The following is a 21,582-nucleotide window of genomic DNA, read 5'->3' as shown; positions in this document are numbered from 1 at the left end:
ATAATGTGTAATAAAAGAGAAAACCCCATTTGTGATAACGAAAAAGGATATGTCATGATAAAGTCAACAAGATGTCAATTTCTCTTCTCAAGTCTTAATTTATAAATGCAATGTGATCCCCAAAAATATACCTATAAGCTTTTATCTGCAACTGATAGAGGTTAATAGTAAGCTTCACATGGAAATGCAAACATGCAAGAATATCCATTACAAAAAACACCAGCTCTGATAGAGGGGTGGGCAGTTAGCCCTAACAACCTATAGGGAGTCTAATGCTTCTGCAAGCAAACATTTTATGAAGGTTTTCTAATTTTATGTATGATGTATGTATGTAGGTATGTATTTATTTTAAAAGATTTTATTTATTTACTTGAGAGAGAGAACAAGTGAAAGAGAGAGAACACCAGCTGGGGAGAGGAGCAGAGGCAGAGGGAGAAGCAGACTCCCCACTGAGCAGGGAGCCTGCCATGGGGCTCTATTCCAGGACCCTGAGACCGTGACCTGAGACAAATGAAGACACTTAACCGACTGAGCCACCCAGGAGCCCTGGTTTCCTAATTTTTTTTTTTTTATTTATGATAGTCACAGAGAGAGAGAGAGAGAGAGAGAGGCAGAGACACAGGCAGAGGGAGAAGCTGGCTCCATGCAGGAAGCCTGACACGGGACTCGATCCCGGGTCTCCAGGATCGCGCCCTGGGCCAAAGGCAGGCACCAAACCACTGCGCCACCCAGGGATCCCTGGTTTCCTCATTTAAACAGTATGATGCTGACACATGAATAAACAGTCTGACAGACTAAAGAAAAATTAAAAGTCCAGATATAGATTCATGTGCATATGGAAATTTAGTGCATGATAAAAGTGCCAAGCTTTGTTTTTGACATTTAAATTCTTTATCTGAAGTGGATTTTTTCTCTTGTTTTAGCACTCTAACAAACATCTTTATTACATGAGTGCTTTAACACTTCTCTACGTGCCCTATAGAACAGCTGTCACATCCATCCACTTAAGTTAACACTAAACGTGGCAAAACAAGTGGTGCTCCTACAAATGTCTTTATTACATGTGTTCTTTGGAATTGTTTTTCTTTCTTTTTAAAGATTCTATCTATCTATCTATCTATCTATCTATCTATCTATCTATCATCTATCTATGAGAGACACAGAGAGAGAGGCAGAGACAGAGGCAAAGGCAGAGGGAGAAGCAGGCTTCATGCAGGGAGCTTGATGTGGGACAGGACTCCAGGATCACGCCCTGAGCTGAAGACAGACACTCAACCACTGAACCACCCAGGCACCCCTGGAATTGATTTTCATATACAATATGGAGTAGGTTGAGATCCAGTTTCATGTGTTTCCTTTTTTTCCCACTGATCTGTTATGCCACCTCTGTCATATACTAAAATCTCATGTATTTATGGGGGCAAGTTCTGGACTCTGTGCCAGTCCATTTATCACTTTCTTTATACCTGTACTGATGCAGTACTATGTTAATAACTATATTTTCTCATTAGTTACTGATCTCTAGTAGGGCAAATATCACAACTCCTGGCTGTACTGTAGCTGTATAGAGGCTATTTTTGTCAGGGACAGAAAGAACAGGACTTAAGAGGCCAGGAAGAAGACAGAGCTAATGATGGGTGATGATGGCAGCTGGATGGCAGAGACATTAGACTTTCCTCAGGCCAGCTTGCCACTCACATGTCCTCTTTTATTCCCTACCCCACTGTGCAGCCTGGAGGGGCATAAGCTAGGCCTGGATTTGTGGAAGCAGTCTTCCCCCACCCTGTTCTTTGAAGCTCTGGTGGGAAGGTGCCCAACCTCCATCATATGGTGGGTGGCACGTATGGAGACTGGCTCTACTACATCTCTCCCCATCCAGGGTGCAGGCCACCAGGAATCCTCAGGGCTGCTCAGTTCAGTATGTCTGAATAGTCATCAGTCAGGGATGGGGCACACAGGAGGATCTGACTTCTTTTCACCCCAACTTCCCTATAGCGTGGGGATCTACTTACATCAACCTGATCATGCAGACCTAGAGGTAGGGACTTCCCCTCCCTTGCTACCTACACTCTAGGTGATTTATGGCTCAGCAAATATTTATAGAGAGTTCACGATGGAACAGGTGGAGTCTGACCCCAAGGCCTCTCAGGATCCGGTCCCTTCTCTGGGCCTAGGATTCACAGTCCCTGTGCAGTGGGGAAAGAGAAGGTACTTGGGAGTGTGAATCAACAGAGTCAGGGATGGGGAGATTGTGGGAAAAAGAGAGGGCAGGAATAAGTGAGGAAGTGAAGGAAGGATCACGGGAGATGTGTCAATAGGATGGGGAGTTTTCGTTTGAAGGGGCCAATGTCATTGGGATGTAAGTGCAGGAAAGAGGACATAGCACAAGTGTACAGCTCCTTAAATTTTCACCAAGTGAACACATTCCTCTTGCTTGCATCCAGATCAAGAAGCACAACACGACCAGGTAGATCCTCAGCACAGTTAGAAGTTGATGGTCTTTGGGAGGCTTCAGGGGACAGTTGTGGGAAGTTGGTGGGCTTCATGAAACTTGAGTTTGAGAAAGGACTCAAAGGGAGTCAAAGGGATTCTCTGACTCCGTGTGGCTGAGTAGAAGTCCAGGTCTAAGGCAGGAGGCTCTAGTGCACAAGGATTCAATAGAAGATATTGGGTCACCAGGGAAGGCAGCCCAGTTCACGGCTCCATGTTCTTTTTGAGAAAGAGAGAGAGAGAGAGCATGAGCAGGAGGGAGGGGCAGAGGGAGAGAGAGAAGCAGACTCCCTGCTGAGCAGGGAGCCCGACACAGGGCTCAATCCCAGGAACCTGGGACCACGAACCCGAAGGCAGACGCTTACCTGACTGAGCCACCCAGGCGCCCCTCATGGCTTTGTGTTCTTGCCCATGCTCAGATAAGCAGGTGTCCCTCCACGGACACTGTGCAAGGTTGGGACTTAGGTGTGTGGCTTTGCAGGGCTGGCAGGAAGGCATATATAGAATTGGTGGGGCAGAGTACCACTCCTCACACTTCTCGTAGCTTATGCTCCTGGGAGAGAAGGGTGGCAGGCACTGATGTTGGGCAGAGGGGCCAGGGGCCAGGGAAAGGGAATAGCTCAGGGTGAGGAAACAGGGAGGAGCAGGGAGCAGGGTGGAAAGAAGAGAGCAGGGAGAGGGATAGGCAACATAGAGAAGGAGCAGGGCGCAGAGAATGGGGAGCAGGGCAAAAAGGAGCAGGGCAAAGGAGCAGGGGATGAGGGAGGGAGCAGGGAGCAGAAAGAACAAGGGAGAAGGGCACCTGGGTGGCTCAGTGGTCGAGCATCTGCCTTTGGCTCAGGTCATGATCCCAGGGTCCTGGGATCGAGTCCCGCATCGGGCTCCCTGCAGGGAGCCTGCTTCTCCCTCTGCCTGTCTCTGTATCTCTTATGAATAAATAAATAAAATCTTAAAAAAAAAGAACAAGGAAGAGTGGTGCTGTGGCCACAGGCATACCTTAGAGGCACACTCCAGGCTCAGTGGCACCCTTTCCTGTAGATATTCAGGAAACCTCCCTGAGAAGCTCCTCTCCCAGCCCCTTTCAAGGATACACCACTCATTTCCCTGAAGTGCAAGTTCCCATCCCTCAAAGAGCCTAGAGGGACAGATGCCATGTCTGACTCCTGGAGGTCAGTATAGTGTGACCAGATGTCCCTTGGCTGGGACTGTGATCCGCAAGCGGATCAGGCCACTCTGGTTGGTTTGGGGACAGAATTTGCTGTGACTTGGAGCACAGTGTCCTGAGAGGGCAGCCCTGGTGGAAAATACCCTGGGGAGGGGATGTTTTGTTTCAGGGCTGAGATGGGGAGAAGACTGAGGATGTCCATGCAGGGTAGAGACTCCTCATGGATGTCCCTACAGCTGTTCTTGGGGGGCATGGAGATAGCTATAACCACATTGCTCTTTATATTTGGGTACTGCTATGACCCAGAGGCTTACGATACCTTTTAGGAACCTTGACTGTCTGTGAAGCAAGGAAAGGGAGAGAGGTACACATAGGCTGAGGAGCATTTATGGGGTGAGGGGCTGAGGTCCTAGTATCACATCAGTAGCTTTTGTGTCTCAGAGACCCACCCCATTTTCTCAGCCAGAGCAGGGTCAGGGGCTTGTATGTTGGTGGGGAGACAGGTGTGAGGAAGATGTGGGCTAAGTACCTGGATGATTTGAACTCATGATGCCTCACAGTCTCATTGAGGAGGATGAGCCCCAGGAATGAAGCCACGAGCACTAGGGATGGGAGAAATGTGTCAGGGAACCCTATTGGGTTGAGGCAAGATTTCCCCTATCCCCAAGACTCCTGAAACAAGTTTGCAGAGCACCTCCCTTCCAGGTTCTACTACCCCAGGGGGTTTTATCTACCCTTCTGGAACCTCACTGCAAGCCCCTGTGTTGGAGGCCTCTCCAAGGTCTACCCAGACTTATCTGAGTTACAGTAAATAGCATGGGTGTGTGGATGGTAGCATCTGAAGGCTTGCCCAAGGGTGACCACGGACAGAGCCAGGAGCTAAGGAGGGACCAGCAGGAAGGTGGGATTCATGGCAGGAGCCTGAGAGAAATGGGTTGGAGGAAGAATTGAAAATGGCCTTTCTCTGGTCCAGCTCACCCCTAATCAGGAGAGGATTCAGGGAGCATCCTTCTAAAACCACTGCTTTCCAAGGCCCTGGGGCCGGGGTGGGGGGGGCATTGTGGGAGGGAAAGGACACTGAATCTGCACCTCTGGCCAATGGCCCCACCTCCATCCATGAGAGCTGGGTGGATCTCCACAAAGGTCTAGCAAGAGGCCCAAGCTCAGTGGTGGATAAATAGTCAACAGGAGGGAGGTGCAGCCCGGGCATTCCTCCCCACGTGAACCCTCTTATTTTATTCTTTTGAGAGAACATACCTCCAGCCTTCTCCTGGAGTGCAGATTAGGAGTTGGGGAGTTTATCTGAGGTTCTTATGGCTTCTTACACAGACTTTCAATCCAGCTTGTTTTTTTTTAAAAAAAAGCTCCACCTTCACTCCCACACTGAAAAACAACTTGTGCCCTACTTGTTTCCTTCAGTGGGAGCTCGACAGTGTGATAGGAGTTGGTCCTCAGATTTCACTACTACTGTATGGAAGGTGTCCAGGGCTGGATAGTGAGACATAGGTGTCAGTCACTCCTGAGAAAAAGAAAGGCTGATCTTATTCTAGAAATCTACCTCTTCATCTGGGGTACCTGTCTGGCTCAGTGAGCGGAGTGTGCAGCTGTTAATCACAGGGTTGTGAGTTCAAGCCCCAGATTAGGTGTAGAGATTACTTTTAAAAAATCCAAAGAAAAAAGAAATCTACCTCTTCATCCATTATTAGGGGGGTGGGGAGAGATGTTTCAACATATATTGTAATGGTAATATGGTAATATGGTAGTACATTGGGAGCTGTTCCAGCAAGGAAATTTTCCAACTGGAGATATCTAAGGATGGGGACATGTCAATGGGAATGGATCAATAGGGGCTATATGGAGGGGTGGGGTTCAACAAATGGAAGGATTTTCAAACAGGCTTATCAATGACATAGATATCAATGGTGGGTATTTCTGAATGGGAAGATTTGACAAGTGGATTTATCGATGGGAGCATTTTGATGGGCATGTCCGAATGAAGAGATATGTCAGTACAGGAATGGGGTGATTTGTCAATAAAGATTGTCAATGGGGGATGGTGCCTGGCTGGCTCAGTAAGTTAAACATGTGACTTTTGATCTCAGGGTTTTAAGTTCAAACCCCAGGTTGAGTGTAGAGATTACTTAAAATATTTAAAAAAAAAAAGATTGTCAATGGGAATTATGTCATAAATAGACATTTATAAATAGATTTGCCAACTGGGTGGTCAGTAGGGGATATGCAAATGGCGAGAGTAATTATGAAGAGAGGTATTTGTCACTGGGATTCATCACTGGGTGATAGATTGCTGCTAGATATTTGTGAATGGGGAGATTTGTCAATGGGGGTCACCAATGAGGATATGTCAATGGGATATTTATGAGTAAGGCAGTAGCTCAACACAGGTATTTGCTATGGGATATTTGTGAAAGATGGGATTTGTACAGTGAGAGGGAACTTCTCCCAGGAGATTTACCAAGGGCTTAGAAATGTGTCACCTGCAGTCTTGGCAACAGAAGAGATTTGTAAGTGTAATGATTCATTGTCCACAATGAAGACTTCACAGTGAGGAACATTATTACAGGTGTGTGTGTGGGGGGGATTCCTTAGAAGTCTTTGAAAATGTTGGTATTTTTCTTTCTTTTTTTTAAGATTTTATTTATTTATTCATGAGAGACACAGAGAGAGAGAGAGGCAGAGACACAGGCAGAGAGAGAGAAGCAGGCTCCATGCAGGGAACCCAATATGGGACTCAACTCTGGGACCCCAGGATCACACCCTGGGCTGAAGGCAGGAGCCCAACTGCTAGGCCACCCAGGCATCCCTATTGGTATTTTTCAATTGGCGAGACTTGCACACTGGGAAAAAGTATACAAGATTTGAGTAATAAGAAAAACATCACAAATGAGCATATTAAATAGTTGTAACATCTCTGGGGCAGATTATCAGGATCACCAGTTAAACTAAGGTTTTCAGAGTGCATTAAATGATTACTACTAATATTATGCATTTATTTCCAATATATAAATAATCACTTCTGATAAGAAGTATCACTACTAAAGTTATAGGTCAAATTATATTTATCACACTACTACTACTAACTAGCTAATCCTTGTAAGGGCTATGTTCCGGGCACAGTTCCAGGAATTTTACACGTACAGCCTCATTTAATGCTCACATTGTCCCTGTGAGTTAGGCATTCCTTTTGTCCCTATTTTACAGATGTGGAAACTGAGGCGCAGAGAGGTGATATGATTTCCCCAAGGACACAGAGCTAGTACCTGGAAGAGGCAGGACTTGAATGCAAATGACCTGGCTGCAGCATTCATGTTCTTAACCACTACATGTTGAATGTCCAGAAATTAAGTCACTGTTAGTAACATTACACATGAAGTTATTATTTATGAGAGTTTCATGTTTTGACCTGAAAAAAAACCTCGATGAACACACACACTCCATTAAGTATCCTCCAACCCTAGCATGGACCTCAGAAGGAATCTGGGTAGGGACTGTGAGGCCCATTTTTTAGGAAGAACTATTGAGGTTCAAGTGAGGGAAGGGCTGGCCTCCAGGCTACCCATTGAGCTGGACCCCCCAACCTGCACACCTCACAAGGCTATCACCCCCACGTTTTTCCTCTCTCAGCCAGCCATCTCTCCCAAGCAGAGATTCACACCCAGACACGGAATGCTGGTAGTAGTGGGGGGGGGGGGGCGTGATAACTCACTTTACTCACTTTAGTAGATTTTCTAGAAGAGCAATAGGGAGCATGTCATGACCCCAGGACTACAGAAATCCTGCCAGGGGCTCCTGCCAGGGGCTCCTGCCAGGGTCTGTGGGAGGTGGCCTTGTATGCTATTCTGGCCTCCGTAGGGCCTGGTGGTCCACCCCATCCTTGAAGCACGGATGTCTCCATTCCTGACACCACCTGCTGGTGGGTGGATCAGCAGAATGGCCTCCACGCTGGGCTCCATCTTTTTCTGCTGCCTTAGTCTACTTAGCCTTCCTCCCAGGGATTTAAATAGCTGAGGGCTCAGAGAATGGGCCCTGGGGTCAGGAAACAACAGCCTAAAAATGCAGGGAGCTGAGACCAGGATTTGGTGAATTGATAGGAGCAGCGGAGCCAACAGCAACAAGGCCACCAGAACCCTTACAGTTATACCCATTAGCGAAGGCTACCATTTGCCCCTTTCAGTGTGGACAGGGTTTCGATCCTCCCAAGGTGTAGATGTTGACACAGAAATTGTTGCTGCAGCAGGCATCCCCGGGACAGGCAGAGAGATAGGCCCTGAATGCTCAAAATCTACCCATCCTGATTCAGAACGTATCTTGGGCCCTGGGGGAATCTCCTAAGAGTGCAAGAGGCTCCAGGGGTCCAGCTTGTTGACCCAGAATTCCCTGGAGGAGACCTAGCTTCTTCTTAGGAACAGTGGGTAGTCTGATGGGAGGGACTTGGGCAGGGGGGCTTTCCTTCACCGAAGGAAATGCTATTGGAGCCTTTGTGCAAGCAGATTCTGGTCAACCGGAAACTCGGGTGTTCCGTCGAATGTGTGCACCAAACAGAGGTTCTGGCTCCCCAGGGCTCACTTGAGTCAGGACCTTTGGGGTGTCAGGGGCAGAAGCCAAGGACTGGGAAGGGCCCGGCTGTGAAACAAGAAGGCTTAAGGAAGGGAGTGTCTGGAGGATCTGTTACTCAGCTTTTCTGAGGGAAGATGAACCAGAAAGGTAAGGTTTGGGTTTAGAGGCCCCAGTTTTGGTAAGGGAACAGCTGTGTAGGAGGAGGTATGCAGGGGGCTGTGGGCTGGCATACCTGGTTGGTCCTGATTTTGAACCCACTTGCACTTCACTGCTGTATTTCCTTCAGTGTTAGTCAAAGGAGTGAGGGGACGGGTGCCTGGGTGGCTGAGTGGGTTAAGCAGTTAAGGTCTGCCTTCAGCTCAGGTCGTGATCCCGGGGTCCTGGGATCGAGCCCTGCATCAGGCTCCATGCTCAGCAGGGAGTCTGCTTCTCCCTCTCCCTCTGCTCCTCTGCCCTGCTCATGGTCTCTCTCTCTATCAAATAAATAAATAAATCTTAAAAAATAAAGTGAGGGGAGGAGAGGCAGGGGAAGGGGGAGAAGGGCAGAGCTTGGGGATTTCCATATCACACCTTCCCCTCATCCTTCCTATTCCCCAAATAGCCACTTCCAAGGAATCTCCTGCAGGCCATGAGTGGGGAGCCAGGACAACCTCTTCTTCCAGAGTCCCTGGCTGGGTTATGTGGGGTGGAGCGGGGTGCTCTGAGCCCCCTGAAGCTTTCCCCTTTCACTCAAGTCAGACTCAACAGTACAAAACAGTAAGGACAGTACCACCCACAGAGGTGGATGGGGCAGGACAGCCTCCTGGATGGCATCAGGACAGTGCTCAAGGGAAGAGAGCTGTTTGCCAATTGATAAGACATTTGTCGATGAGCTTGTCAACTGGAGGGATTTGTGAATAGAGGGATTTGACAGCGAAGTAGTGATCTGTCAGTAGTGGGATAATTTTCTAGAGAGCCCCGTGCAAACGAGCATCATAAATTAACCTGGTAAAAATATTTTGAAGTATCAAGCAGAGAGATCATCCGATAAATCGTGGTGGATAATGCAGGTTATCCTGGTCATTGCCGATGTTGCCGATCACCAGCACTAATGCCAACGTACAGAATTATTGCCAGTACCTGAAATTTTATGTGAAATACAAAAAGCCAACATTTTGCACCCCTCACCCCCTCGGCATTGGTCCCAGGTTGTTCCCACCAGGTCATCAGTGGCCTGGCTTTGTTCCCAGACATGACACATGGACACTGCCTGCTGGATGGTAGTTCTTTATTTCATTGTTTTGGATAAAGAAAGACAGGAGTGGGAAGTGGGGTGAACACTGTGCAGGCTTTGGCTTCCACGGGGAGTAGGATTTAGGCCATCCGGGGCCGCAGGGACTGCCAGGTGCATATCCCTGGCTCTCTTGGCAGGCAGGCCAGGTGGCGGCTCTGGAAACCCTTGTCAGAGCCTGTGAGGAACTGGTCCGTCCACAAGCAGTGAGTGTCACTCTGCAGTTTGCAGGGGATGGATGAACAGGTAAACACCTAGAGGCGGGGAGGGAGGCACATCTCTGAGGGCTTCTCCCCCTGCCCCTGCCTCCTGTACCCCACAGAACTTTCCCCTCCTCAGTTTCCAATATTGAACTGCTAGGGAGACCTGGTGCTGCCCAACCTGGGGAAATACTCAAGAACAGCCCCTCCCATGGGAGGAACAGTCATTGGGCTTGGCAAGGTGACTGTAATCCAGCGAACTGATCAGTTTCCTGGAATAGTAGTTGGGGAACAGTCATGGGGGTGGGGGTGGGGGGAGTTAGGTCTCCAGGGGAATTCTCCCATAGGATAGGGACCAAGTGGCAGTAATAGAGAACAGCTGGCCAGTGGAGGGCCTTAGGCGTAGCAACAGAGCCGTGGGGCTCGGACAGTGTCACTGGGATCAGAGGACATTCAGGGCCACGGGGAGACAGCCTTGGAATAGTCAGAAGAGCAACGTAACACACCCTTGTGTGTGAGGCGGTCAGAGCCCTGGAGCAAGAATCAGATATGCTGGGGAAGAGTCAGTGGGTTGGGGGATCAACACTTTGGGTTCTTGGAGAACATTCTAGGGAACCAAGAAACAATCCCTGCGCAGGGGGGGCGGGGGTCAGGAATAGGCAGGGGGACTAGAAAATAGTCACAAGGAGGGATTTAGAGGGAAAGGAAGCAGCCCGAATTTCCAGGGAACAGTCTCAGGTTTGGGGGGTGGGGGTGGGGAACAGCAAGAGAGATCAGGGACAGCCCTAGGGCGTGGGGAGCAGCCAGACGGACAAGGCAAGGCCAGAGGGAGCGAGCAACAAGCCACGGCTTGGGGAAGAGCCGGAGGATGGCTGTGCAGGCGGCGGGCAGGGCCCCGGCACTCACTGTGCACCCCTCACAGCCAGCAGCATAGGTCTTGGTGAAGCCCCGGCGCTGAGCGGTACTCAGGCTGCTCCACGGGGCCACGAAACTGCAGGTGTTGATCTGCAAGTGTCCGTCCCGCAGGTTTCCTGGGCGGGGGGCGAGGGGAACAGACGGCAGCTGATTGGCTGGGCCGGGGGTCGGGGAGGGGCGGGGCGGGGACAGGGAGGCAGGGCGGCTCCTGATTGGCGCCCCTGGGGCACAGACCCCCCCCCCGGCTGGGCAAAGCCCCCGGCTTTCTGATAGGCTGAAATCGGGGGCGGTCCGCATTTCAACGCGACCAGCCCCTCGGGGCCTCGGCGCGTCGGGGGGCCGGGCCGGCGTGGCACCGGCCGAGGGGGCGGGGCCTCACCGGCGACCAGAAACTCCTCGCTGCGGTTCTGGGACCTGTGCAAGTATCCGCAGACGCTCTCCAGGGCCGGGGTGTCGACGAAGCGGATGTCCGAGGCATTCCCCAAGGCGCTGAAACCCTTGAACATCTGTCGCCGGGCGGGGGGAAGAGTCCCTTTTACTGACACGGTCTCCCACCCCGCGCTCTTCCCTGAAGCCCTCTAGCGTCCCCACGTCGCAGCTGACTCCGTCGGCTTTCAGGCTTATTGGGCCGGGAAGGAAGAGTTAGGGAGCGCTGGGGAAAGGGCAGGAGGGATACCTTGGTCATCTTGATCTCATAACGCCGGTTTAAGTCGGTCTGGTTGACTTCTGCGGTCCCCACGAACTTGGCCCTGATGACTGCGGGCGGGGGTGGGGGAGAGGGGGGGAGACGAGTCAAATGGACTGCAGGAGCCAGTAAAATAGAAGGATCACTCGCGAAGCACACACTTCGGTGGGGGGATGGCTGGAATGGCCCACGGCACGCTAAGCGATGTGCACGCAGGTTAACTGATGAATCCGTATTTTGAGTGACTACTCTCTGCCAGGCGCCCGCTGCCTTAAGCCTCTCCCATGTATTCATCGTGTGTTTGTTCGCTCAACAAATATTTCGGAGCCCGCCGCGTGCCAGGCACTGTTCTGGGGGTTAGGAACAAAACGGTGAACAAAACACAGAAGCCCTGCCTCGTAGAGCTCATATTCTAGCCAGGAGGAGACTCCACACAAGCGAAATAAATCAGTATATGGAATGTTACAAGGTCTTCAGTGTGATGAGGAATTTTAGAGCTGGGGGGTCAGGAATACTAGGGCACAGGGGTGAAAATTTTGAACAGGGTGGTGGGGGAAGGCCATCCTGACATTTGAGCCCGCCACCGATGTGGATACCTGGGGTGTACCAGGTAGAGGCTGCAGCCAATGCAAAGGCCCTGAGGTGCGATTGGGCCTGGAGTGATCGAGGAGCACGAGGGTGCAAGTGTGCTAAAGCAGAGTCAGCACAGGGCCAGGTGGAACTTTTTTAGACGGAGTCACCTTTGTGAACCCGCTGGACTAAGGGGAAACCAAAGCACAGAGTGTGTGGGCAGAGTGGGGTACACTCACCGATTTGGGAGTTGCAGAAGGCTGTCTGCGGGTGGGGTGGGGCACAGGTACAGGCCCTGCTGGGGGCGGTCAGCCACAGCAACAGCAGGATGCAGGAGGCCAGGGGCGCAAAGGGTGCCATGGTGGGTTCTGCGGGATGGGGAGGAGCGGTCAGTGGTCCTTAGGGGCAGAAGTGGGCAGCGCCCTGCCCCCCACCCAGCTTGGAAGGGGGTTAAGCCACTGGACTCAGGGCTTGAGGGGTTGGAGACTGTGGAGATCTTAAGGGAGGGCATTGGGGATTTGGGAGCCCAGCAGAGCTGAGGGGGCTGGGGGTTGGGAGAGCCTAGGAGTTGTGGAGCTTGAGCAATTTCAGGGCCTGGGTGAGTGGGGGGCTATGAGAATGTGGTGTTTGAAGAATAAGGCAGCAGAGGAGTTGCAGGATTTAGGGATGCTGAGAAGTTGGAAGGTGGGTCGAGAAGCTGGGGTGAAGACTTTGGGGTTCCGGGAGCTGGAGGAATTTGGGGGTTCGGGGTTGTGCATATTGAGGTTGGAGGAGTGGAGAGAAGCTGAAGAACTGGGAGGAGGTGGGGGCTCAGAGAGTTTGGGGACTTAGGGGGCGGGTGCCCGAGAGGGATCTGGGAGCAGAGAAAGTTGTGGTGTTGGGGATTTAGGAGTCTGGAGGGTTGGGGAGTTGGCCTCCTGGAAGGCAGCTGCGATATTAGGGGCTCATGGGTTCAGAGGAGCCGGGGGTAGATGTCGGGGTTCCAAGGAGTGTGGAGTGTGGGAATTGGGGGAGCAGTTCCAGCACCCTCCCACCCCCCTCTCCTTGCCCGGCCCGGGGTCCTGGTACCCGCCGACCAGACTGAGCAGCCAGGGGGCTGGCAGGAAAGCTCAGGCCCTGCGGGCTGCCGGGGGGGCCCCAGCCTACCTCTGGTGAGTCTCTCTGGGCGCTGGGTCTGCGGCGATGGCGGCGGGGCCTGAGCAGTGGAGGATAAATGTCCACGCGAGGGGCGGGGGTGGCAGCGGTGCGGAAACCACAGGCCTCCAGGCTTCCTGGATGCATTACTCATCCGCCCACCCTCAGTGGAGGCCAAGGGGCGGGCCAAGGGCTGCCGAAAAGGGATGCATCCTTCTCCACTCCCTCCCTCTGGGCCTCGCCCTGGCCACCCACCCCCATCTCCACATCAGGCAACCAGTCCTTCCAGGCAGCCCCCGTGGAGGGCTTCGAGGCAGGATAACCCCCCACCCAGGGCAATTCCCTAAAGTCTCCAAATTCTCTCCAGAGTCCACCCGAGCGGCCCCCCCCCCCAACTCCCCATGGCTGAAGCCCGAATCAGTTAATCCCTTTAATAAACATTGCTTTGTGCACCTACTGTGTGCCAAGCACACCCTCCAAAATCCCTCTCCTGGTTGATCTGAGAGCTGGGTGAAGGGTGAGCAAGGCAGAAAGGGAACAGGTTCAGTACAATCAGTGAAGAGAGAGAAAGCAGGTGAGTGGACGAGGAATACAAGGTGGGAGAACTGAGGCACGCACGGAGGGGTTAAGTGACTTATTCAGGATCGCAGTTAGCAAAGTGGCAGAACTGGGATTCGAACTCAGATGGCCTGGAGCCAGAGCCTGCTCTGAACCCCTCTCAAAAAACATAGGCAGGGGCACCTGGCTGGCTTAGTCTGTGGAGCTATGACTCTTAATCTTGGGGTGGTGAGTTCCAGCCCCACGTTGGGTGCAGAGATTACTTAAAATAAAATCTTGAAGGGGGGGGGACCAAACACTTCGGCAAACGGCCAGCATTTATCTAGCACCAACTGTGTACCAGGCACTCAGCATAAATTTTTTCACTTAAAGCTCACAGTAAAAAAATAAATAAATTTCACAGTAAAACCTCTGAGATGGGTACTGGTATCATTCCCATTCTACAGATGAGGAAATAGGAGCATAGGGGGATTGAAGAACTTTCCCAGGATCACAGGGCCTGCCTGGGATCTGAACCCGGGCTAACTGGTGCCAGGATCTTACCCCAGGCGTGGCACAGCCCTGGCAAGTGGAGAGCATGCCAGTGAATTAGTGAGCATCGGGTTGGGGGGGCAGTTCACTGGTGGGGAAAGAGGGCAGTGAGTCAGTAGAAAACAGATCCCCTCCCATCCTGCCCTGCCCCTTCCCCACCAACCCTCCCACATCCCGGTGGGGTGGTGTGGAGGGGGGGTTGGTGAGGCAATCTCTGCCCACCGGCTTCCAGATGCTGCCTGAATCTTCCCACTGGGGTCCTGGGAAAGGGCTCTAAGGGCTCATTAACATCCTTTGTTAGTCAGGGAAGGCAGACCAATAATAATAGTGATGGTAGGGATGCTAGCAGCCACTTACTGAGCACTTACGGTGCGCTGTGCCCTATATTCTTTGTGTCAATTCTCGCATTTGGTTTTCATGACCCCCTGGCTAACGAAGCCTGCTTAACTCAGGGAGGTTAGCTCAGTCCACACCACCACCGCCGCCAACAACAACAACTACCACTGGCTCTTATGGGCGTCGAACCCTGTTCTTTTTTTTTAAGATTTTATTTATTTATTCATGAGAGACACAGAGAGGCAGAGACACAGGCAGAGGGAGAAGCAGGCTCCCTGCGGGGAACCCAGGATCCCGGGATCACGACCTTAGCTGAAGGCAGACGCTCAACCGCTGAGCCATCCAGGTGCCCCCGTCAAGCCCTGTTCTAAAATCTTTGTAAGGACTTCATCCCTCAGCGAATCCCAGCTGCCTCCTGTTAATGCCAGCCAGCCAAGGGATGCTGCCCCAGTTCTGATAACGGTACCCAACGCTTTTGGAGGATGGAGGCTTCCTGTGGGCCAGATACTGTGCTAAGCACTTCCCCTGAAATAACTAATCTGTTCCTCCCAACTTCCCTGGTAGAGAGAGCCTTGCCTATCTCCTTATGCAGATGAGGACCGTGAGGCCAGCGGAGCGTTCCCAGGAGCCTCCCCAGGAATGAGAATGAAGACATGACCCAGTTTGGGGTGGGGGGCGCGGAGAAGGGAAGTAAACCAGGAATTTGGAGAAGCCGGTTGTGAAAGTGGGGAGGGAGAGTGAATGAGGCCGGGGCTGAGTAAGTCAGCTCTTGGCCGCAGGGAGACGTGCGGGGAAGGGAAAGCCCTGCCGCGGTGCCTCTGCTCTGATGCCAGCTCTGACTCCCAGGCTTGAGTCAGCACCGAGCTGGGCGGACTCTACACGTGAGGGGGTCTGTGCCTCCGGGTTGTGGTGCAGGTTTTGGAACCAGTGGGGTCTCCGGGCGGGGTATTGGGGTGTGTGGCCACCTGGGGAGCTGGATGGCTTGTGGGGTCCGTGGAGGTGGGGCACCGGCTGGGTGTGCCACCTGCCCGGGGTCCCCCATGGCCTCAGGATGAGGGGAAGCCAAGATTCAAACCTAGGGCTCTCCGGGGCATCCTAGGGTGCAGAGCTCCTTGCCTACACACGTGTGCGGGTGTGACCACACGCATGTGCACGCAGTTGTGTTCCAGCCCGGGGCCAGAGAAAACAAGAAGGGTTTGTGCAATGGCGCGGGGGGGGGGGGGGGGCTAGAAACCTCGGGACGGGGAAGGGCAGTGCGTGTGCACTAGCTCTCCGTGTCTCTGCCCCTGAGGTGTGTGTGTGTGTGTGTGTGTGTGCGCGCCTTTTGGTGGTGTGTGCTCCTCTGCATGGTGTATGTGTGGACCCGGGGCATCTCGGTAGCCCTTGTGTTTTGTGTGGTCTCTGAGAACCGTCTGTCTGCCTCTGCAGAGCGGGTGTAGGTGGCACATGTAATTGTGGCTGTGGTGCTCACCTCTGAGCCGCGTGTGTGTGTGTGTGTGTGTGTGTGTGTCCCCGCGTGCCTGAGCCTTGTGTCAAGCGCCGCCTCTGCGCTGTCATCCTGGAGTGCTATCTAGAGGATCCCCGTAGCCCCGTCCCAACACCGTGCCTCTCAGGGGCCCCGTAATGACGCCAGCCATTTGGGAAATGAGGAAGGTGGGGGTGCGGAGAGAGGGTGAGGCCTGAAGGTCAATCGGTCACCCTGAGCCTGCGGGCTTCCTGTGCCTGTCGGGAACTGGGAACCGCCGCCGCCCCGGCAGCCCCTCCGGGAAGGCCACCTCTGCCCTGTGGGGCAGCGCCTGGGCTGCCAAGGGGGCGGCCTGGCCCGGCGGTGCGGGGGCCAAGGTCGCCCAACCCGTCCCCCTCTCCCATCCAGGGGCGCGGGACACTGGAGGCGTCCTCACACCTGAATGTGTGTGTGTGCGCGCGCGCGTGTGGGCGCCTCTCCGTTTGAATAGCCGGCAAGGCATGTGTGTGTGTGTGTGTGTGTGTGTGTCCCTAGATATCCTTGTCATGTGCCCAGGGCCGCAGTGTGGGTCTCGGTGGTTCTGTGAATACCTAGAAGCATGTGTATCTCCGTAGGCGGTGTGGGTCCAGGTCCCTGTACGCGGGTCTGTGGGTGCTGAGTCGCCCCAGGTGTGTCGTGTGTGCCCGTCATTGTTGCACGTGCCTCTGAATTGTGTGGCCATGCCTCCAAGGGTTGTCTCTGTATTGCATGGGTAATCCCCCATGTTGTGTGTGTCCCTCTGTTACGTGGGTTTGGGTGAGAGGAAAGGGTGTGTGTGTGTGTGTGTGTGTGTGTGTGCGCGCGCGCGCCGTGCTGCTGGGCAATGAGGCTGGCCAGCAGCGCCGGCCCCTGCCCCACACCACGAGCAGCCGGCTGGCTGGATGACTGTGTGGGTCTCTGCAGCCAGAGAGCAAGGTGTGCTGTGAGCCTGTGTTGGTTGTGGGTCTTTCCATTTCGTGGGTCTCAACGTGTGTGGGAGTCTCTGTGCTTGGGTGTGATGGTCTGAATTCTGAGGGAGGGCTTGTGTACGGGTCTCCAGGGTGTGTCTGTGCATGCTCACATACGGGGCCTGGTTGAGGGGTCCGGTTACTACGTGCTCACCACCACACCCCCGTGCATGCACACACACACTCACTTCTCTATCATCCGTCCACTGTAAAAACAAACTTTCCCTTTTCCGGAAAAGTCCCCCACCCCTATCCCATGGCTCTGCCCGGGAAAGCAGAGGCGGGATGTCTGGAACTTGGGGGGGAGGGGAGGGAGGGACAGGCAGGCAGGGCTCCGAGTTCGATTCTGAGCTCCGGAGGCTGTGTGCCCCCCGCTGCTGTGTGTCTCTGACTCGCCTCTTCTGGGAAGTGGCTCCTCACATGGCTCCCATGAATGGGCTTCCCTTGGCGCCACACCCACCCCCACCCCTGGCCATCGCCCTCCTGGCCCTCCCGCCCTGACCCTGCTCTGCCTTCCCCCTCCCCCAACCAGCTCAGCAGCACGACGTACCCTGTGGTGGTGAAGATGGGGCATGCGCACTCCGGGATGGGCAAGGTGAGTCCCCAGATGGGGTGTGTTTGTGTGTGTGTGTTTGTAAATGGTGCATGCTCCTGGCATCGTGCATATGTATGTCCACATATATTGCATATTCGATGCTCACTAGTCATTCTGTATGACTGTGTGACCTGGGGCGTCTTTATCGATTTGTTATTTTTCCCCTCACATTCTTAGATTGTTGGCCCGATTGTCTGTCATGCATTCAACCAATTTTGTGTGTCCTGTTATTTTGTTCATGTATCCAGCACTGTGTCTGTGTATTATCATGCCTCTGTGTTGAACACACACTGTGTAAGCTTTTATGTTCAAGGGTCCTGGGGTCCTGTGTGCTTCCCACCCACCTGATTTTGGCTCTGTGTATGTAGGAAGCCGACTCGGAATTTGTACGTTTGTGTCTATTCTCCTGTATGCTCTCATATTGTGTATACAACTGACTTTGTGTCTGGGTGCTCGTATGCATAGACTATACATACACACACACAATTTTTCCACAGCTTTACTGAGATATAAATCACCCACCATACTGCTTACCCATTTAAAGCGGAGAAGTCTGCCATTTCTTAGTATGTTCAAGGTTGCATATACCCCTCTGTGTGTCTGTGGTGCATGTGTGAAGACCCGGAGACCCGGGATTATGCAGGCTTGGGTCCTAGGCGTATCCACACAACTGTTGTGTACTCAGCCCAGCCGTGTCATCTGTGTGCATGCCCCCGCCAAAGGCACTCCCACTGCCCTCACAGCTGCCCTGTCCTCATCTGGCCCTGACGACCCCTGCCCCACTCCTACAGGTCAAAGTAGACAACCAGCATGACTTCCAGGACATAGCGAGTGTCGTGGCACTGACCAAGACATATGCCACTGCCGAACCCTTCATTGATGCCAAATACGACGTGCGCGTCCAGAAGATTGGGCAGAACTACAAAGCCTACATGTGAGTGCAGAGACCAAGGCCTGGGTTGGGGTCCCCCGCCTCATGTGGCCTGGGCTCCCCTGAGCTTCTGTCATCTCTCCTCTTCGCCCCCAGGAGGACGTCAGTGTCAGGAAACTGGAAGACCAACACCGGCTCTGCAATGCTCGAGCAGATTGCCATGTCGGACAGGTGGCGGTGGCCCAGGCCCTGAGGGAGGGGAAGAAGGGGGGTGGGGATGTGTGGCCACCCCAGCAAGGCGCTGACAGGCTGCCTTGCCCCATGTCTCGGCAGGTACAAGCTGTGGGTGGATACGTGCTCAGAGATTTTCGGGGGACTGGACATCTGCGCAGTGGAAGCACTGCACGGCAAGGATGGAAGGGATCACATCATTGAGGTGAGAGCACCCAGAAAGCGGCGGGGGTACAGAGGGAGGAGCAGGCGCGTGGCAGCAACACTCCACAAACTGTGAGGCTCTCCATGGCCCAGAAGGTTGCTTTACTAATGCCCTCAGTAAACTGTAAAGTACCTTATAAAATAGGAAGTGCTGGGTGAACAGCAAAGTATAAACAGCTTTATAAAGCTATTAAAAAAAAAGTTCTGTAAACCAGGAGGCCGCTGTTATCAAAGCAAACCGCTTTCAAAGTTCTAAAGTTCTTTGTAGACAGTGGTGCCCCTGGGAAATAGTAAAGCAATTTATAAACTGTAAAGTACCTTGAAAATACAGAGTGCTTGGTGAATGGTCATGCTTTATACATGGTAAGGCATTTTGTAAACATTGGTGCCCGGGCAAAGCATTTTCTAAAGTCTAAACATGCCATATATCCCCTGGTCCCTTGAAAAGGACGGGAGCTTTGTAAACTATAAGCCACGAAGTTCTTTGTAAATGGCAGCGTACCTAGCAAACTATAAAGCAGGGATTGGCAGATGTTTCCTGTCAAGGGCCAGACAGTGCACGTTTTAGGCTTTGTGGGCCATATAGTCTCTGTTGCAGCTGCTCTGCAAAAGCAGCCAAAGACATTATTTAAAAAAAAAAAAAGGCATGGCTGTGTTACCCTAAAACTGTACAGACAACAGAAATTTAAATTTCATATATTTTCACGTGGCGTGAAATCTTCTTTTGGTTTTTTTCCTAACAATTAAAAAAAAATGTAAAGCCCATCCCTTAGCTCAGGGGCCATCCAAAAACAGGTGTTGGGCCAGATTTGGCCCTCGGGCCCTAATTCCTCAAACTGTTCTCAGCTGTAGACCCCCCACCCCACCACGAGCCGTAGGGGCCTCAGAAACGACAAGCCTTCCTCACACTGCCAAAACTGGTGCTTCTCATTTCCTTGGCAGCAGCCATGCAATTCTCCAACTTAAGGCACTTTGTCACTGTCACCCCTGCAGGCACTTCCCTCCTCTGTCCTCACTGGGTCCCTTTCTTCCCACCCCCTTCAGGTGGTGGGCTCCTCCATGCCACTCATCGGGGACCACCAAGACGAAGACAAGCAGCTCATCGTGGAGCTTGTGGTTAACAAGATGGCCCAGGCCCTGCCCAGGCAGCAGCAGCGGGATGCCTCCCCCGGCAGGGGCTCCCACAGCCAGGTCAGGCCCCTGGTGCTGGGTGAGGGCCGAGCCACCCCAGGAGGCTGGTGGCGGCAGGCAGGCCCCTGGTCCCGCTGCCGGAGCTGATCAGCAGCAGGCTAAGGGCACCGCCTTACGCACATGTGGCCGCAGTCACCAATTGTTTTAAAAACTGCTAAGAGAGCCCCTACGCTGACTTCCCTGAGTGCCCCCCAGCCCTCCCCTGGGAGCCAGTCCCCCACCCCACAGCCTGACATCGCCTCAGTTCTCAGCCACAGAGGTGGCAACACCCAGCACATGGGGAGCCCGTGTCATTTGGATTGGCTGGTGCTCCAGCCGCCAGCCGCTAACTATTTTTAACCTCTCCTGCTCCGCTCCTCTGCCGCAGACTCCGTCCCCAGGGGCCCTGCCCTTGGGCCGCCAGACCTCCCAGCAGCCCTCAGGGCCTCCTGCTCAGCAACGACCCCCACCACAGGGTAAGTGAGGGGCCAGCTTCCCAGGCCTCTAACTGTACTGGCATCTAGCACCCCCCGCCAGCCACCTCTCACGTGTATGCTCTTTCTGTCCCTCAGGTGGCCCTCCACAGCCAGGCCCAGGCCCCCAACGCCAGGGACCCCCGTTGCAGCAGCGCCCGCCCCCACAGGGCCAGCAGCACCTTTCAGGCCTTGGACCCCCAGCTGGCAGTCCCCTACCCCAGCGCCTACCAAGTCCCACATCAGCGCCTCAGCAGCCTGTGTCCCAGGCCCAGCCACTGAGCCAGGCTCAAGGCCGCCAATCCCGGCCGGTGGCAGGAGGACCCGGGGCACCTCCAGCAGCCCGCCCACCTGCCTCCCCATCTCCCCAGCGCCAAGCGGGCCCCCCGCAGGCTACTCGTCAGACATCCGTCTCTGGTCAGGCTCCGCCGAAGGCCTCCGGAGCCCCACCGAGTGGTCAGCAGCGCCAGGGCCCACCCCAGAAACCCCCAGGCCCTGCCGGCCCCACACGCCAGGCCAGCCAGGCGGGTCCCATGCCCCGTACTGGGCCACCCACCACGCAGCAGCCACGGCCCAGTGGCCCAGGCCCTGCCGGACGACCCGCCAAGCCACAGCTGGCCCAGAAACCCAGCCAGGATGTGCCGTCACCTGCCACTGCCGGGGGACCCCCGCACCCCCAGCTCAAGTAAGAGGACCCCACGGCAGCCCTGGCCTTGCTGCTCACAAAACAGGCTCCTACACCAGGAGAGTGGCCCCAGCTCCCAGTCTCCTCGGACCCAGGTCCCACGCAGGAGTCCCAAGAGCTTGATCTCCAGTCTGGGCAGACCCCTCCTCCAAGCTGTCTACCCCACCCCCCACTGCCCCAATTCACAGAGGCTCCTGCCCTCCATCTAAGATTTGTGCCAGAATCCCAGAGAAACCTTTATAGTTCAGAATCCTCCTAGTAGGCCCCTGGGAAAGCACCCTCCCACACCCCTCTTGGCCGCACCTTGCTGACCCTCCGTGAGCACCTCCCTGCCGCTCTGGAACCTTCCTAGCAAAACGCACCCTTCTCCTGCCCAAATGGACTCCTCCCGGCCCAATTCACAGTCCTCCTGTCACTTCACACTCTTCCCAGCTGTCCTCATGCTTTCCCTTACAGCCTAGGCTCCATTCTGG

General features: G+C 53.8%; 2 protein-coding genes across 3 annotated transcripts in view; one reads left to right on the top strand and one right to left on the bottom strand.

The window, feature by feature from the left end:
* The window catches only part of SYN1 (synapsin I), a 49,554-nt gene that overhangs the window by 26,325 nt on the left and 1,647 nt on the right, over positions 1–21,582 (top strand). For both annotated transcript variants that reach the window (XM_025468896.3, XM_025468895.3), the window contains exons 6-12: positions 17,413–17,475; positions 18,267–18,409; positions 18,503–18,577; positions 18,680–18,782; positions 19,826–19,972; positions 20,340–20,427; positions 20,524–21,109. In XM_025468896.3, the coding sequence (XP_025324681.1) occupies positions 17,413–17,475; positions 18,267–18,409; positions 18,503–18,577; positions 18,680–18,782; positions 19,826–19,972; positions 20,340–20,427; positions 20,524–21,109 (1,205 nt within the window). The remainder of the gene's footprint in view (positions 1–17,412; positions 17,476–18,266; positions 18,410–18,502; positions 18,578–18,679; positions 18,783–19,825; positions 19,973–20,339; positions 20,428–20,523; positions 21,110–21,582) is intronic.
* TIMP1 (TIMP metallopeptidase inhibitor 1) lies at positions 9,481–13,278 on the bottom strand. The gene is made up of 6 exons (XM_025468947.3): positions 13,017–13,278; positions 12,110–12,238; positions 11,292–11,371; positions 10,995–11,121; positions 10,607–10,731; positions 9,481–9,754 (listed from the first exon to the last, which is right to left on the bottom strand). The coding sequence occupies exons 1-6, from the start codon at positions 13,156–13,158 to the stop codon at positions 9,584–9,586; spliced, it is 774 nt and encodes a 257-aa protein (XP_025324732.1). The 5' UTR covers positions 13,159–13,278; the 3' UTR covers positions 9,481–9,583.

Source organism: Canis lupus, chromosome X, assembly GCF_003254725.2.
Source record: "Canis lupus dingo isolate Sandy chromosome X, ASM325472v2, whole genome shotgun sequence".
Lineage (NCBI taxonomy): Eukaryota > Metazoa > Chordata > Mammalia > Carnivora > Canidae > Canis > Canis lupus.
Note: the sequence above shows the minus strand (reverse complement) of the source record. Positions and strands in the feature narration are given on the sequence as shown.